We start from the raw sequence: 14,704 nt of genomic DNA on the forward strand, positions 1-14,704 counted from the left end.
CAAATTTAGTCCCATACAAAGGTGATCTACAAAATTCATTAGAATTACGCTTCGAAACAAGAAAAAAAAAACAGTAAATATATTAAAAGACCAGATCAGATTCGGACTATAGAGTACAGACTACTTCAACAAGACATACCAAACTGGTCAGAGAAAAGTCTTAAAACCACATCCATTAGATATAAACCACACCAGTGATCAAAGTCCCTAATTAAATATAAGCATAAACATCACTAGTTTAAAGTTTAAACATGTTATTCTAGTTTGAACTTTGATGGTCAACCACGTGAAATATTGAGACACTAAGCACAATAGGCTTCCTCTCGATCACCTCGAAGACACAAACATCTCCTTCTTCCAAATTATTGTCTTTCAAAAATGCAACCCATCCCTTCCCCAATCTCATTGCTGAATATGTATAATGATTGTAATAGCACAAGACTTGCAATTGTTTTCCATCAGTAGTTTGAAGTGTGACAAATTGCTTCCCAATAATATACTTGGTAAAAAATTTAGCAGATACATACTGCACGAGGAAGAGAAACAACTAAGCATTAAAGCACATATGTTTCAAGGCCATATTTAAGAGAACTTCATGATCACATTATGTATAAAGGCTCACCATATTACATGGTCGCGAGATACCCATGAAAGAAGGATTTTTAGGCTTGAACTTTTTGGTTGCTTGGATTGCTCTCTCTTGTCCTCTGGACATCTTGAGTTTCCCTTTTGAAGACATGCTAGAAAAAGTTTTCCTACAAACTTTTTGCTGACTTTATGTTTTTTGGGCAAACCATCTGAGGGAGACATTTCGTTTTCATTCAAGTTGTCATGCCTTGATATGGTTGTATCATCTTCATCTAAGTCTATTATTTCCACCTGATGATCTTCCAATTTACATTTCTTGCTGGGTGGATATTGAATCTCAGTGGCAGTCTTATCAAATATAAGAACATGGAAGCTTGAATTTCCTTCATATTTGAAGACTAAAAAGTAACCATAACAAATAGAATGAAATTTAACGAAATCTTGCTAACTATTACAAAACCAAATGTTGTTGTCTGCTTTCTTCAATCACACTTGCCAAATACCACCATAGGGAGCAGTGAGTGTAGCTATGGTGGATAGCTCATCTCCAAATTCCATCACAAATTTTTCAGAGATCCTCTGTAGCCACTAAATAAAGTTACATTGTTGTACTTGTAATGTAAAATGGTATGATACTATATAACTAGTGGAGGGTACATTACCAGTTTCATGTGTTGCATGGCAGAGGGGAGTATAATCTTAAAGAATTGAGAGTCTCCATGCCTTGCCAGCCATAGAACTTGAAGCTCGGTGATGATCGAAATTCTAGTTGGGGTTTACTTTAGTCTGGTGAGTCTTTGATATAGCTACCATAATCAAAAGTACCGTTGATACCATAGTTCTAAATACGTATACAGTAATAGGCTACTATTACAAGAGGAATTTGAGTAGTGTTTCAGACTGTGACTGTGGGGCTGCTTAATTTGAGAGTAAAATAATGCTTTTAAGGTGTACTATACAGCAATGACCTTGGATAATGGAGTGATTATTTTGATAGCTGAGATTGAAGCCTTTGATTATGGGAATAACCTTTTGACTAGCTTCCTTGAAAATGACCAATAATAATAAACATTGTAAAGATTTAAAGTTTTGTGAAAAATGAAGCATAATAAATATTACAAAGTTTCCAGATGATAGGTTTGAACTTTGAAGGCATTTATAAAAACAAGTTTATTAATTCAATCATCCCCTTTTTCTTTTTCTTTTTTTAAATTTATAATTTGTATATATAACTTATATTTTCACTAAAATATGCTTTTGACACTTAAAGTTTGATATTCTTTTCATTTTGGTTTTTAAAATTTTAAAATTTTCATTTTAGCCATTTATGTTTGATTTCATTTTCATATTAGCTTCGCTATCCATTTTTAGCAATACAAAGTTCTATTCATATTTAACTATTTCATGAATACTAGTTATAAAATATCGTGTAATGCAAGAATATCAATTTTGTATCAAACATGAAAGACTAAAATGAAAATTTTAAAACTTAGAGGATCAATATGAAACTAATCCCAAACTTTAAGAGCCAAAAGTGTACTTTTAGGCTACTTTTCTTTCGCTGTAAAATATTTTTTGATGTAAAATATGTTCAATTAAAAATGTTTAATTTTCTAGTGTATGATTGCATTTTTATAAATGCTTTTAAAAACATTTTGTTATCTCACAATTCAACCCACCACCATGCACAACTCAACGAATTGGTGCAAATTTGACTAGATCTATCCATAAAATAACCTTATCAACTCAAATTTGATGGGATCCACCCACAAAACAGCCTGAACTATACAATTTAGCCACCATTGGCACCTAATTGACACAAATCGATGAAACCTAGCCACCATCAACACCTTCCATCATTGAAAAGCATTGCAAATTGCCTCCCGTGACACCATGCCACCAATCCTTGAGTGCAAAACCACCTGTGTGCGATCAAGAGAGAGGAGGGTGGGGGCTATGTGTGAGCCAAGTTAGAAGTGGCTGGGGGTGGGGGTGGGGCGTCCGTGTGAAGAGCCAAGATTGGAAAACGTTTTACCGTTTTAGCAAAAACTTGGGTAAAAAATGATACAACTTTTACACACATTTTGTCAATCGACAGAAAATGTTTTCAGGGTTGACTAGGATTACAAAAAATACAAACACTAAAAATTGTTGAAAATATATGCCTAAAACATTTTACAATTAAAACAACGAAGTTAGTCTTATATTTTAAACTAAGAATAATTTTATAGGTTGGTTTTAAGCTAGACAATATTGGATCTAATTTGACTTGAATATGACCCAGCAAAAACTTATCCAAATTCACAAAGAAGCAAATCAGGGGTCCAAGCCTGAAGAGCTCCCTGGTTGCTTGATCAAATAGATATGCAGCTGCATTTTCGCTAAAAATGTGTAACAAATTTTCAAGCACAGCCAGACAGTACATGAACTGTTAATTGTGCGTTAAAAACTTATGATGTGTGGAAAGCTGATGCTAGACATGACTAAAATATCAACATATAGATCCTGAACTCGCACACTTTCTTTTTTTTTTTTTTTTTTGGGGGGGGGGGGGGGGGGATTATGCACTTCAGAGATTGCAATCAATGCAACGGTCACAAATGTTGCTCCTGGAGTTTTTTCTAATTTGAAGCACATCCTTTAGATTTACAGTTCATTTTAAGACACATACAAAGGCTCCAAAGAGTGAAATCTTGGCATGCTGAATACCAAAGACGCTTCAGAATTTAACATTATATCAACCTGTCTGATTGATTTGGAGAGGAGAACAAAGGGTTTGTAATCGTGAAGGCAATAGTAAAAAAGAATCATTGAAGACCATAAACAAGCAATGCTCCAACTCCACCAATACCAGCCACCAGCCCAATGATGACCCCAATTGGAGGCAACCCTCCTCCAATTGGTTTTCCAGTGTTTACATCATACCGTGCAAACCTCTTCTTTGGTGCTCTACATTGCGGGCATACATATGCATCCGGCTGCAGAAAAATAAAATCCGAATATCTTGGTAAATTATCACCTACTAAGAAGATATCAATAATTGACTAAAATGATCACAAGGCAATGTATATGGATAGTGAACTCATGGTGAATTGTGACTTAATTAGCATGGCAACAATGTGCCAATGCTGTGATGGCACAGCATTGAAGGAATCAAGGGGTAGAGGAGTCTTGACTTTAACTCTCTGCTATTGACAGAAAAAAGAAATGGAGAAAAAAAAGAAAAGAAAAGAAAAGATGAAGAAGCAATGCTGTCCTACTTTTGCTGCTGTTTTATTGAATCTTCTTTCTTAAAAGGGGGAGGGTTCACTAGATTTACTTTGATGTTGAGAAGTGCTTCAGCTGGAATCTGTTCCTTCTCTGATCTTAAGGGGAATTATGGAGTACGACAAATTTCAGAAGTTAAGCTTACCTGCTCATCAAAAGGTTTCTGTACAGTGTATACATATCCACAATCAAGGCATATGTGAGTAGCTCTAGCCTGCAAGATGGGTTCCCATTTATAATTAGGTGTTAAAATTACATTAAGATATTATCTTGAACCCAGAAGATAAGTAAACAATTCGTAGTAAATTGAAGCTTATTATGCCAAAATTATAATTACCTTCTGAGCATCAGTTAATTTTCTTCCAAATCGGGGAGGAGCTGGACGCTTTTGTAGTTTCTTAACATCAACTTCAGCACCTCTGTATTGCAGATAGATAAATGGACCATTAGGCGTAGAAAAAATAAAACAGAATACTAGGAAAATTTCAAAATCATCAGCTCACTTGCAGATTTGTACTTGTAATTATAGTTTACTTTACTTTGTTCCTTTGAGCAAGTACAGATTTTTACACGGAATAAATTATGTGTACAGTAAGTAATTGACTGAAGGAACCTAAAATGACAAAGGTGACAACATTATAGTGTAAGTAACTGATACCAATTCTACTACTTCTGTATAAAAATTAATAATAAAAAAATTAGACAAGTCTAATCAATTTATTTTGAAGAACTTCCTTCTTCTTCTTCTTCTTCTTCTTCTTCTTCTTTTCTCTCTTTTTTTTTTTTTCCTCTTAAATTATGTTGGTTAGTATCTAATATAGATAAAGTAAAAGCATTACAAGATACGCATATCCCTAATAACTTCAAACTTCAAAGAGACAATGGCACAAGGTTCTGTCTAAAAAGAACAAAGAAAATATACTATTACAAACCAGATATTTGGACCTAAAAATAGATTATCACTAGTGGTTAACAATTCCCCTGGCCTCTCTCTTTCCTTATCATCAAATATTCTCAGATTTGATTCTTCCAAATTGCGAAAAAGGGAATGAGAAAGGCCATCATGTTTAGCATACTAAAAGTTTCTTTGGACTTCAAGGAAAGATGAAGATCCAAAACAGAGTAAAAACACTAAACAAATTTCCACAAACAACGTAATAGTGGATGGGAAACCAAGATTTCAAGTATTAATGGAGATCTTACAATTGGATTCCACTGATATTGCAGCTTCAACGCTTATGTATAATGATCCAAAACATAGTATTATATAATGAATTGTATATGTTAGGTTTTGTTTCCTGTGGCATTTTCATCTTTGTGATTGACCTTTAGGTATTCTTTGAAATTTTATTTAGAGCACTTGCAATATTTTCATTGGTTTCTAAATAAAGACAGTGGAACCCACTAAATAGCACTAGGCAATTTGCAATTAGTTGCAAAATTTCCACTTCTACAGAGCCATTTCAAACTCAGCTCTAATGCTTCTTGATGAAGTTACTACACTGTGGGCTTCTAATTACTGGCATGCTCACAATCTTTGAAGGTTATAACTTCAAGGTCCAGATAAATGAAGTGTCCAAGACAATTATGATAGGAAATTCTTACAATATTGTCAAAAAATCCATTAATTGACTAGCAAACGAAGGAATCCATTACATTTGATCAGCTGAAATCCTGGACAAAAGGCTGAGTCCCCACCTGAGATAGCCTATAAAACGGCTGTAATGCACGTCTACAAAAGCATATATCAAACTTTAAAAATTGAACATTTTGAACGTGTAGAAATTACTGTCACACTAATAATCCGTTAGATATTCTAGAAAAATATTTATCAATCTTTTACTGAGTTTACAGGTAATAGCAGATGGCATAAAAAATTCAATAATCCAAAGCTTTTTTAACAAGATCCTCATACACCTTCAGATAAATTGTCAATTGTACTGCTAAGCCTCAATAATGATTAATGCTTTAATTAGTTTTAGCCTTCGTCTATCTTCCATGGAATGTTTCACCAACAGTGCACAATTAACATGAAGTGAAGAAGCAAGAGGATACAAACAAAGTTAAGAAAAGTGAACCTGCTAACAACGAAGTAGACAGAGTCTGGCTTTGCTTGGATAGCAGTTTTTGTAAATCCCAGCTTATCAGCTGGCCATAGCTCATCTCCAAAGAAACTGCTAGTGTATAGAACTTGGTCACCTGCCTTTAGTCCTGCTTTTGCTGCATTCCCACCCCCATCTACAGCCTGAATCAGAATGAGTTGCCATGAAAAACATCAGCTTAATCCATATAGTATACTTACTGATGTTGTACTACTTGTACCAAAAATTTAAAGTTGTAAAGAAATATTGATTTTAATCATTTATTCATTATTCTAATCCTCTCTCATGTTTGTAGATAGAGAGTTTGAGACTCGTCTTAATAAATGAGACTCAAAATGTGACATTTAATATTTTAAATGAGAGGCAAAGAGAAGACAGTTTAAACTTTTTTTATTTTTATTTTTACTAATAATTTGATAGTTATAATATCAAAGGAGGAGGGATTTGAACTTTGAACATGTTTGAATTTAGGATTACTTGATCGGATATCATGATAAACTTCTACTTGTATCAAAACGCTTAAGCATACTGCATATATTTAATCATTTAACTATTATTCTAACTCTTACAAAATAAGATCATTGTACTGTTTTTCAATTTTTTGGAGGATAACACATTTCGCAAATTGAAGATAGAAAACATAGAAATAGCAGAACTCACACTAATGATAACACGACCCCCAGGCTTTTGACCCAAAGTGAGGCCTAGTGGCTTGTCAACCTCAGCCTCAATGGTCTTTGATGCCCCAGTAGTTCTTGCAGTGACCTCAAGCCCTGTTCTTATAACATTTGCGAAACTGCTTCTATTCTCAGCTATGAAGGAATCCGAGACACCCCTTTTGGCTTCTTGGAGTGAGAGGCCTTGGAAGGCGGTTTTCTGGAGAGAAGAAAGTGAGTAAAGGCTTTCTAGAAATGGGTTTCTTGAGAATAGAGAATAGATGAAAGTGGCAATATTGTTTATATATGTTGGTACTATATGTTTATATATATAAAAGTTATACCTGGCATTTAGATGATATGAAGAATGGCTTTGCAGGTGTTGTTGTAGAAGTTTTGATGGAGCAGTTCCTAGTGAAGGTGGCAGTGCAAGAGGAGGAAGAACCTGCAACCACAGCTGATGACATATTTGGATAGCAGTAAGTTTAATGTGTGAGTGAGCTTGAGTTTAACAGGCAGAGATGGTTGTGGTTGTTGAGGACTGGAAATATGAAGTACAAGAATAGATACTTGGGACCAAGAGAACCACTCGTCCTCTTCACTAGATAGCCACGGATTATGAGACATCCACAATTCTCAACCTTAACTCCTTTTCTTTTTCTTTTTTTTAAATAAAATAAAATAATTAGATATATTCTTTTTGATCGTTTCACATGTAATTACAATTCTTTTACTAATCTTACTTTACTAATCCCTTTCAAAAAAAAGAAAAAGAAAAAGAAAATCTTACTTTACTAAATACTAATTTTACTAGTTGATAAAATTGCATTATATGATTTATCTGAAAATGGCACAAAACTTTTTATTTTTATTTGTATAAGAGAATTTTAGTAAATGAAATATATGTGATCAATCAAGTATTGCAAATACCTAATATCTATTACCGGTCAAAATTGGAAAATATTGGAATTTTTTGTTTATACCAAGACCATAATATCATATTGGTTTTTTTGTTTTTACATAAAATCTCGTATACTAATAAGTTTTTAATTCAACACAAAATGAAAGGGACAATGTTTAGAGTGAATTAGTGAACAATCCAATTCTTGAAATATATTGCAGCTCTAAGTTTTTATTTAAGCCTATCATTAATATTACTTTGTTATTTAACATTTAGACTTATAAAATTGTTATGAAATCATTGCGCTCACTTAAATCACTTGAAGCCACTCCATTAGGCCCATCGTCATTTGGGCGAATTTTGACATATTTCAGGTTAGACAGGTATTTTTGGACCATGCTTGGGCCACATGTTTCAAGCCCTTATTGCCCAACCTGTTCTTTTATCCCGTTCTTATCTTCTCATCTTTCTATTTTGATCATTTCCTTCATCAAAATTGCTCTCTTTCTTTTTAACCCCTACAAATAAATTGCTTTGGGTCTTTTGGTTTAATATGATGGAGAGTGTGACCCGGTAATGATTTCAATGGGTTAGTAAATACATTTGCATTTAAGAATCATTTGTTAATTAAATTATTATTTTGATAAAAAAAAGTTATAACTTTCATGATTGCATATAAAATTTCCATTTTTTTTAATGTGTTTTGGGTGCGTACACACACACACAACTAAATATTTTCTTTTTAAAATTTTTGGTTAACCTCACAATATTTTGTGACATAAGTTTTTATGTCCTTATAATTTTAAACGACAATATATTAATATATACTTTTTAATTGGACTATAATTCATTCTACATTTAACCCTCAATTAAATGATAAAATAGTTTTTATTTTATTTTATATTTTATATAAGGTAGAAATTTTACTCTAATATAATCTAGATGTATATGTGTGTGAAGTTTCCTCTTAGAGACTTGAAGTCTTGAACCTCTGCCCTTGCCCCCCACACCCCACAAGCACTTATACCCCCACACCCCACATATACTTATACTTGTAAAGTGATCATTGTACCAAAGTGTGCGGTGGTAATGATAAAATAGTTAGTACAATATACACACACAATCATAATAAATATATATTAATAGTTTTCATAATTATATATTTAATAGTTCTATATAAAAGATAATAATAATTACGTATTAATAAAAAACATAATTATCATAATTTTATATTTAATATACAAGCATAATCAATCAAAATAACTGTCTATTAATAACTATTATTGTAGGGACACGATTTGTACCTAAACCCAAAATGCTGAGGAAATAGGCCCAAAGAGCCCAATACAATGAATTTGTAAAGAGTGAGTTTGAAATCTAGGTTCTAATGAGTTGTATACCAATTATAATGGGCCAAGATCATAATAGAAACAAGTTTATATAAGGTAAATCATCCTCGGACTCAATCTGAGGAGGCTAACTCCTCCTTATATGTCTTTCTCACACTTAATAATAGATTACAAATATTGTTCCTCAGTCTACAATATTTTTCTCTCTTTCATTTTCCGATTCCCAATTTTGGGGGTTTCCTCTGCCTTTTATACCATTCTTCTTCCTCTTTTTATCCTCCACGTATGGATTATATTGTTAGTATGGATATTTGTCCCATCAGCACCTCCCTGAAGCTTTTGGGAGTAGCTCTAAGGCTGCACACTGATGCACAGACATCACCTCTTCATTAATGCGGTTAGAGAGAGTTAGCTGCAGAGCATTCAATGTAGTGGTAACAACTTTCTTCTAGATATTTCATAGCATTTTCCTGTTCTGTGCTCCTACAATATATATCCTTACCTACAGGATCTCCTAGAACGTCGCTTCTGGGTGGCAGATTGCACCTTCCGATTGGCTTTGCTCAGCCGAGGAAGTATTTCTCCTCGGACCACTTTCTTGGATGATCATGATCAGACTATTTCTTAACTTACCAACACGAATTCTTAGGAAGATATTTTTCCGTTTTCGGACTACTTAATGCCCTCGGATTTGGCTTCTAGCCCAATATATACTCCTGGACCTATCACCCCCACAATTATAATTATCAAGTTTCATATTTATATACAAAATTAAAGAAAGAGAAAATCTTTTTTTTTTTTTATAAAATTATATTTTATTAAACTTTCTTTTGCATTGCACCGAGTTGTTCACGCGTGTGTGTGTTCACGCGCGCGTGCGTTTGTGCATGTATATATGGTATTACAACAATATTTATCAGAATTAAGACCAAAATAGGTGATGATGAGATGATATGCATCATCCGACATAACTTGTAAGTCATAACACTACCCCATAACTAAGAGCTTTGCAGCTCAAATAACACTTTTTGATATTTATAACGTAGAGGTCCAAAGCTAAAATCCCTCTTGCTATAATAATTAGATTTAAAAAAAGAAAAAAAAAACACTCCTCCACAAGCCACGCAAAAAAAGAAGTAAATATATATGTATAAAATTTGAAGATGTAGAGGCATTTAATATATTGTATCTAAAAAAACATTATTTGAAATTTAGAAAAAGAAACTCTATTGGTCCCTCCCTTAAGTTAAAGTGAACATTATAGTCTCAAAAAATGAACACAATTATTCACTCCATCAAATTTCTTTAGTTTTCTTGTCAATGTGTCTAACAAAACAATGATGTGTGGTATTTTTTATTGATGGGAATAAAAAAAAATTACACATCAAAATCCATTTTTAATTGGGTTTTTTCCAAATCAAAATTAGTTTAAGCCCTAACCACATAATTCCCAAATTCAAACGGATGAAAAATATAACTTGGCATGTAGGGTGTGCAATGCAATGTTGAGCACATACGTCTACTGTCCAAGTATAATAATACAAGATTTGAAAGAGATTGACTACGTTATAAGAATCTTTCAAGAAAAAAGCAGTTAAGATCAAGATATGAAAAAGAAGAATAACTACGTTATATCTCTTATTGACGTGGTAATGTTACATGGAAGTGGCAAACTCTACTATTTGGTGCAATCAGTGGGCTTGAAGGAGAGGATCATTGTTTCCATGTCGAACCCAATCAGGAAATTAGCTTGAGCAAAGTTGCCATATATACCACCACCCTTAGAACCTTGCATCGCAAAGCAGTAAACCCCATCTTTAGGGGGAACGAAGGTATGTATAGGCTTTAACTGCACGTTTGCATGCTCAAAGTGGGCAGTCAATATTGGTCCATCAAGATTAGTTTTAGTTTTATAGCAAAGCCGTGTCCCCAAATCAGGGTCATCCTTAATGGGATCCATTACAATTTGCTTCTGCACTTCCGCTGCCAATCGGTCATAAAAATCTTGTGGCAAAACTGTTGGTGGTGTTCCTGAATCAAGAAACATGTTGCCCTTAGGAAATACCTGAAGAAAATGGCACTTTTACGTCTCCAACACTAATTGCTTCTAGTGTGACAAAATAAGGGGTCTTAAAATCTTTGGCTACTAAAGGTGTTGAAACCACACCGTCACCCACTACTTCACTACCATTGCCAAAACTTATCTTGCTTGCAATACTAGGATCAGTTACGTCAGTACCAAATGGCAACAAGCAATGAGAAAACCTCTTGCTATCAAAGGTGGAACCTATTTGTGAAACAAGGGATACAGGCCCTCCTCCTAACCTGATGATTCCCATTTCACGTTCATTGAAAACCCCAGTATTGTTGTGTCCACACCCGAAAGTAATGCCTACGGAAACTGTTTCCCCTGAGGTAGAAGTCATGGTGACTTTTTCTTGGGCAAAAGCACCTTTGGTTGTGGAAGAATCTAAATATCCATAAGTGTAACTGCAAGTACTTTGAGAACAATTGGCAGTGTTAATAAGACGACATTGTTCTGATTCACAGTAAATGTCAGTATATGTGGCGGACTTTAGAGGATCAAACATGGGCTTAGTCTGATTGTAGCAGCCATCGCATGGTACACATTGTGTCCACACAAGGTCACTACCTATATCAGCAATGCCATAGATGTCTACCGGTGGAGTTCCAATTGTGAGCTTCATGAGATGCTCGCCTTTGTTTGCTAATAGTTGTGATTAAGCGGCATTTGTATAGTACTTGTCTAGACGACTGGTAGTAGTTTTGTCAGCATTGTAGAAGGGAGATTTGGGAGAGTCTCGGCGGATTAGCTCGACAGTAAAGCCACCAGTGCTAGCAGCTGTAGCTAAAAGGCATATAAGATAATTTAAAAGAATAAAGGAAAGAAGGAAACGTGGATGAAACATGACACTGCTGGCCATTGAATTTGTGGCATTGGGAGAGAGTTACAGTGGAAAGTTTTACATACACTTTCTCTAATCCACTATCTTTAAATTGAATTTAAAAGAGTAATACTACGTCTATAATAAGATTTTCACAACAAATCTAAGATGGCAAAACACTATTTTGATAGGTGAAAAAGTAATATTTGTAGTAGATCCATATTAGAACAAGTAACAACCTGTCACCTAAAATTATTCAATATCTATATCTATATATATATATATATATATATATATATATCTAAAAGTTAAAGCATAGTATTTTTTGTTGTTATACTTATATTGCACCACCTCATCCATGATGTCATTGGTTGCAAAATCATTCTTTTTCTTATTTATTTTTTTTAAATGCGAGAGCACTAAGTCCCATGTTCAAGTCCCAATGGGTGAACTGTGGGATTCTATTTGCAATTAGCCCAATCTTCTAACTATTTAGGGTAAGGTCTATAGTTACCTCCGATCACAGTAGTTATAACTCAATCTAATTTTCTCTAACTGGGGGTGCTCCTATGGTCACGTCTAAGGGGGTGAGTTACAATGGTCACCCATGCCCCCTCTTCTTGTTCATCAAAATATATATATATATATATATCACTTTACTTTACAAATTCAATTATGATGGTTTTAACTTTATATATAACTTTGCTTTTACATATTCTCCTATATTAATTTAGATATTTATACCTACACAATAAAATCAATGAATAATCTAAAACCACAAACACTGTCTATACACATATATCTCTATGTACTTATATAATAATGGAAGCTAATAAGTTTAACAAAGCTGATTCTCAAATATATATATACAAAGCTTTTTTTTGACACGTCATTAGCATCCTTACTTATTTTGTAGTTTTTGTAATTATTACTTTGTTCAAATTTTTTATTTGATTTCCTTTATATATTTTTAAATTTCTCCTTTTTAACTTTTTAAATTATATCGTTTCGCTTTTTTTGACCTTTCATATACTTTTATCGTAACTCTTTCATCTTAATTTTCTTATAAATTTCCTTTTGCTTTATTTCTATCTCTCTCACGTATTCCTTCCAAGTTGCTCACGGCAAAAAGGTCAATACTCTCTCTCTCTCTCTCTCTCTCCAATTTTGTGTTCTTTTTTGGTGACTTGTTTTATTGTTTCAACTACTTTTTTTTCCCGTTAATGCATGGTTATTTTTGTTATTGTTGATTAAACTGTCACATCATATTCGTTACTCTTTTTGGCAAATTTGTATCGACTTTTATGCATATTTAGGTATTTTGTTATTCCAATTCCTGATCACATTTTATTCTTTATCCTATTGATTTGAATGATTTAGGTTAATCATTAGTTGTTTTGCAAGTTTGAATTTGATTTTTTTTTAGTAATTCATTTAGATGTTAAACTATGAGACTTTATTAAGTTTTTTTTTTTTTTGTCCTTCTGGGTAGGCAAAATTATAGTTTTTGGAGAGAAAGTATTCTTAATAGTTTTATTAGAAGTATTCTATAGAGTCACTTATTTAGATAAAAGCAAATGTTAGTCAAACAAAAATAATTGGATGAGTGAAAATTTTTTTCTTTTGTAATTTTTATTATTTATTATTATTATTATATAATGATGCATATAGAAACTTAATTATGAGATTTTGATAATAGTTGTTTATTTGATATGACATTTTGTTTGTTTGCAAAGCATCTTCATATGGTTTTGATTCGGTATATTTTTATGGATGTATTGAGATAAACATTGTATTCAAGAAGAGAGATCATGCTCATAGTTTGTATATTTCAAGAGAGATAGACTAATTTGGGATTAAGGATAACACTAAAATAGAAGGCTACAAGTTGAAATTTTGAACGTTGGGAAAACTATTTTTCTCATTCTTTTCTAACTATCATGATTGCAAAAACTTAATCCATACTATACTCTATCACTAGCGAATTGGCTTATAATATGAGTAGATGAAAATTTTAATATTAAAAATAAGCAAAAAATTTATATAATTTTTTCTTTATAGAGAACACAAAAATCGTTACTTAAAAAATATTAATAAAGTAATATAACATTGTTTATTTTAGGGAAAAAAAGATCCTTGCCCTTTGTTTACCAAACCCTTTTTATTGGTCTCGTAAATGGTTATATAAAGAAAATTTTCTTAATTAATAGTTTAATACATCTAAAATAAAATTCCCTTTTGAGGAAAACGCTTTGTTATAAATGATTAGTCATAATTATATAATTTTATGAATATTTTAGAAAATAAATTATGTATTATATTTCGTTACAAAAAAATTAAATATTTCTGCGCCTTGCGCAGAGTTGTGACTAGTATATACATAAAAGCGGATACCTTATGCTAGAGTACATCAGGTTCTACCATGTGACGCTCTAATTTTGTGTTTAGTGTTTTTTTTACCTCTTTTCATTAAGTATTCTTTACTTTTACCCAAAAGTTCACATTAACTTATTTTTACTATTATTTCAACTATTAATCTCTCATTAATTGTCTGAACTTACATCGTACATTTCATTCTTCTTCATGTCTATTAGCACGCCCACTATTTTAGTATTAAAAAAAAAAGAAACATAATAATTTAGGACTAATAGTAATAATTAATTAGATAAAGCCTTGGGGAGAGATAAAGAGGCACAAAATTTTGTGGACTATTAAATGAAATGCATTGTTTCACTATTACCAAAATAAAAGACATGAGATTGTCAAGGCATTTGTACGAGAGAGAAAGTGGAATTTGAGGGACCACCACCTCCGTCATACTGGCCGCCCACCACTATCAAGCTACCAAAACTCCTACAAGTAATTTTTTTATCATGGTTTTAAATCATCTATAAGACACATATATACATACTTATCCACATCATGTCTTAAAGTT

The 14,704-nt window shown here is 32.7% G+C and overlaps 1 protein-coding gene and 2 pseudogenes across 3 annotated transcripts; all 3 read right to left on the minus strand.

The window, feature by feature from the left end:
- Positions 1-259: 259 nt before the first annotated feature.
- LOC142620383 (B3 domain-containing transcription factor VRN1-like) lies at positions 260-1,425 on the minus strand (annotated as a pseudogene).
- A 1,739-nt stretch (positions 1,426-3,164) lies between these two features.
- On the minus strand, positions 3,165-7,244 carry LOC142619919 (uncharacterized). 3 transcript variants are annotated; one of them, XM_075793298.1, is made up of 7 exons: positions 6,958-7,179; positions 6,618-6,833; positions 5,934-6,100; positions 5,512-5,553; positions 4,193-4,274; positions 4,001-4,069; positions 3,165-3,566 (listed from the first exon to the last, which is right to left on the minus strand). In XM_075793298.1, the coding sequence occupies exons 1-7, from the start codon at positions 7,078-7,080 to the stop codon at positions 3,396-3,398; spliced, it is 870 nt and encodes a 289-aa protein (XP_075649413.1). In that variant the 5' UTR covers positions 7,081-7,179; the 3' UTR covers positions 3,165-3,395. The 3 variants fall into 3 exon arrangements, with proteins under 3 accessions (XP_075649413.1, XP_075649412.1, XP_075649414.1); XM_075793297.1 differs by having other exon boundaries at positions 5,512-5,574; XM_075793299.1 differs by lacking the exon at positions 5,512-5,553 and having other exon boundaries at positions 6,958-7,244.
- Positions 7,245-10,541: 3,297 nt separating this feature from the next.
- Positions 10,542-11,793, minus strand: LOC142619288 (aspartic proteinase CDR1-like; annotated as a pseudogene).
- Positions 11,794-14,704: the final 2,911 nt, after the last annotated feature.

This window comes from Castanea sativa, chromosome 12 (genome assembly GCF_040712315.1).
Source record: "Castanea sativa cultivar Marrone di Chiusa Pesio chromosome 12, ASM4071231v1".
Taxonomy (NCBI): Eukaryota; Viridiplantae; Streptophyta; class Magnoliopsida; order Fagales; family Fagaceae; genus Castanea; species Castanea sativa.

Excerpts from the sequence above, each read along its gene's own strand:
- LOC142619919 (XM_075793297.1), bottom strand. The coding sequence starts at position 7,080 with ATGTCATCAGCTGTGGTTGCAGGTTCTTCCTCCTCTTGCACTGCCACC. Across the intron at positions 6,834-6,957 it reads TCATATCATCTAAATGCCAG|AAAACCGCCTTCCAAGGCCT; the intron begins GTATAACTTTTA and ends TCTTCTCTCCAG. Across the intron at positions 3,567-4,000 it reads AGAAACCTTTTGATGAGCAG|CCGGATGCATATGTATGCCC; the intron begins GTAAGCTTAACT and ends ATTTTTCTGCAG.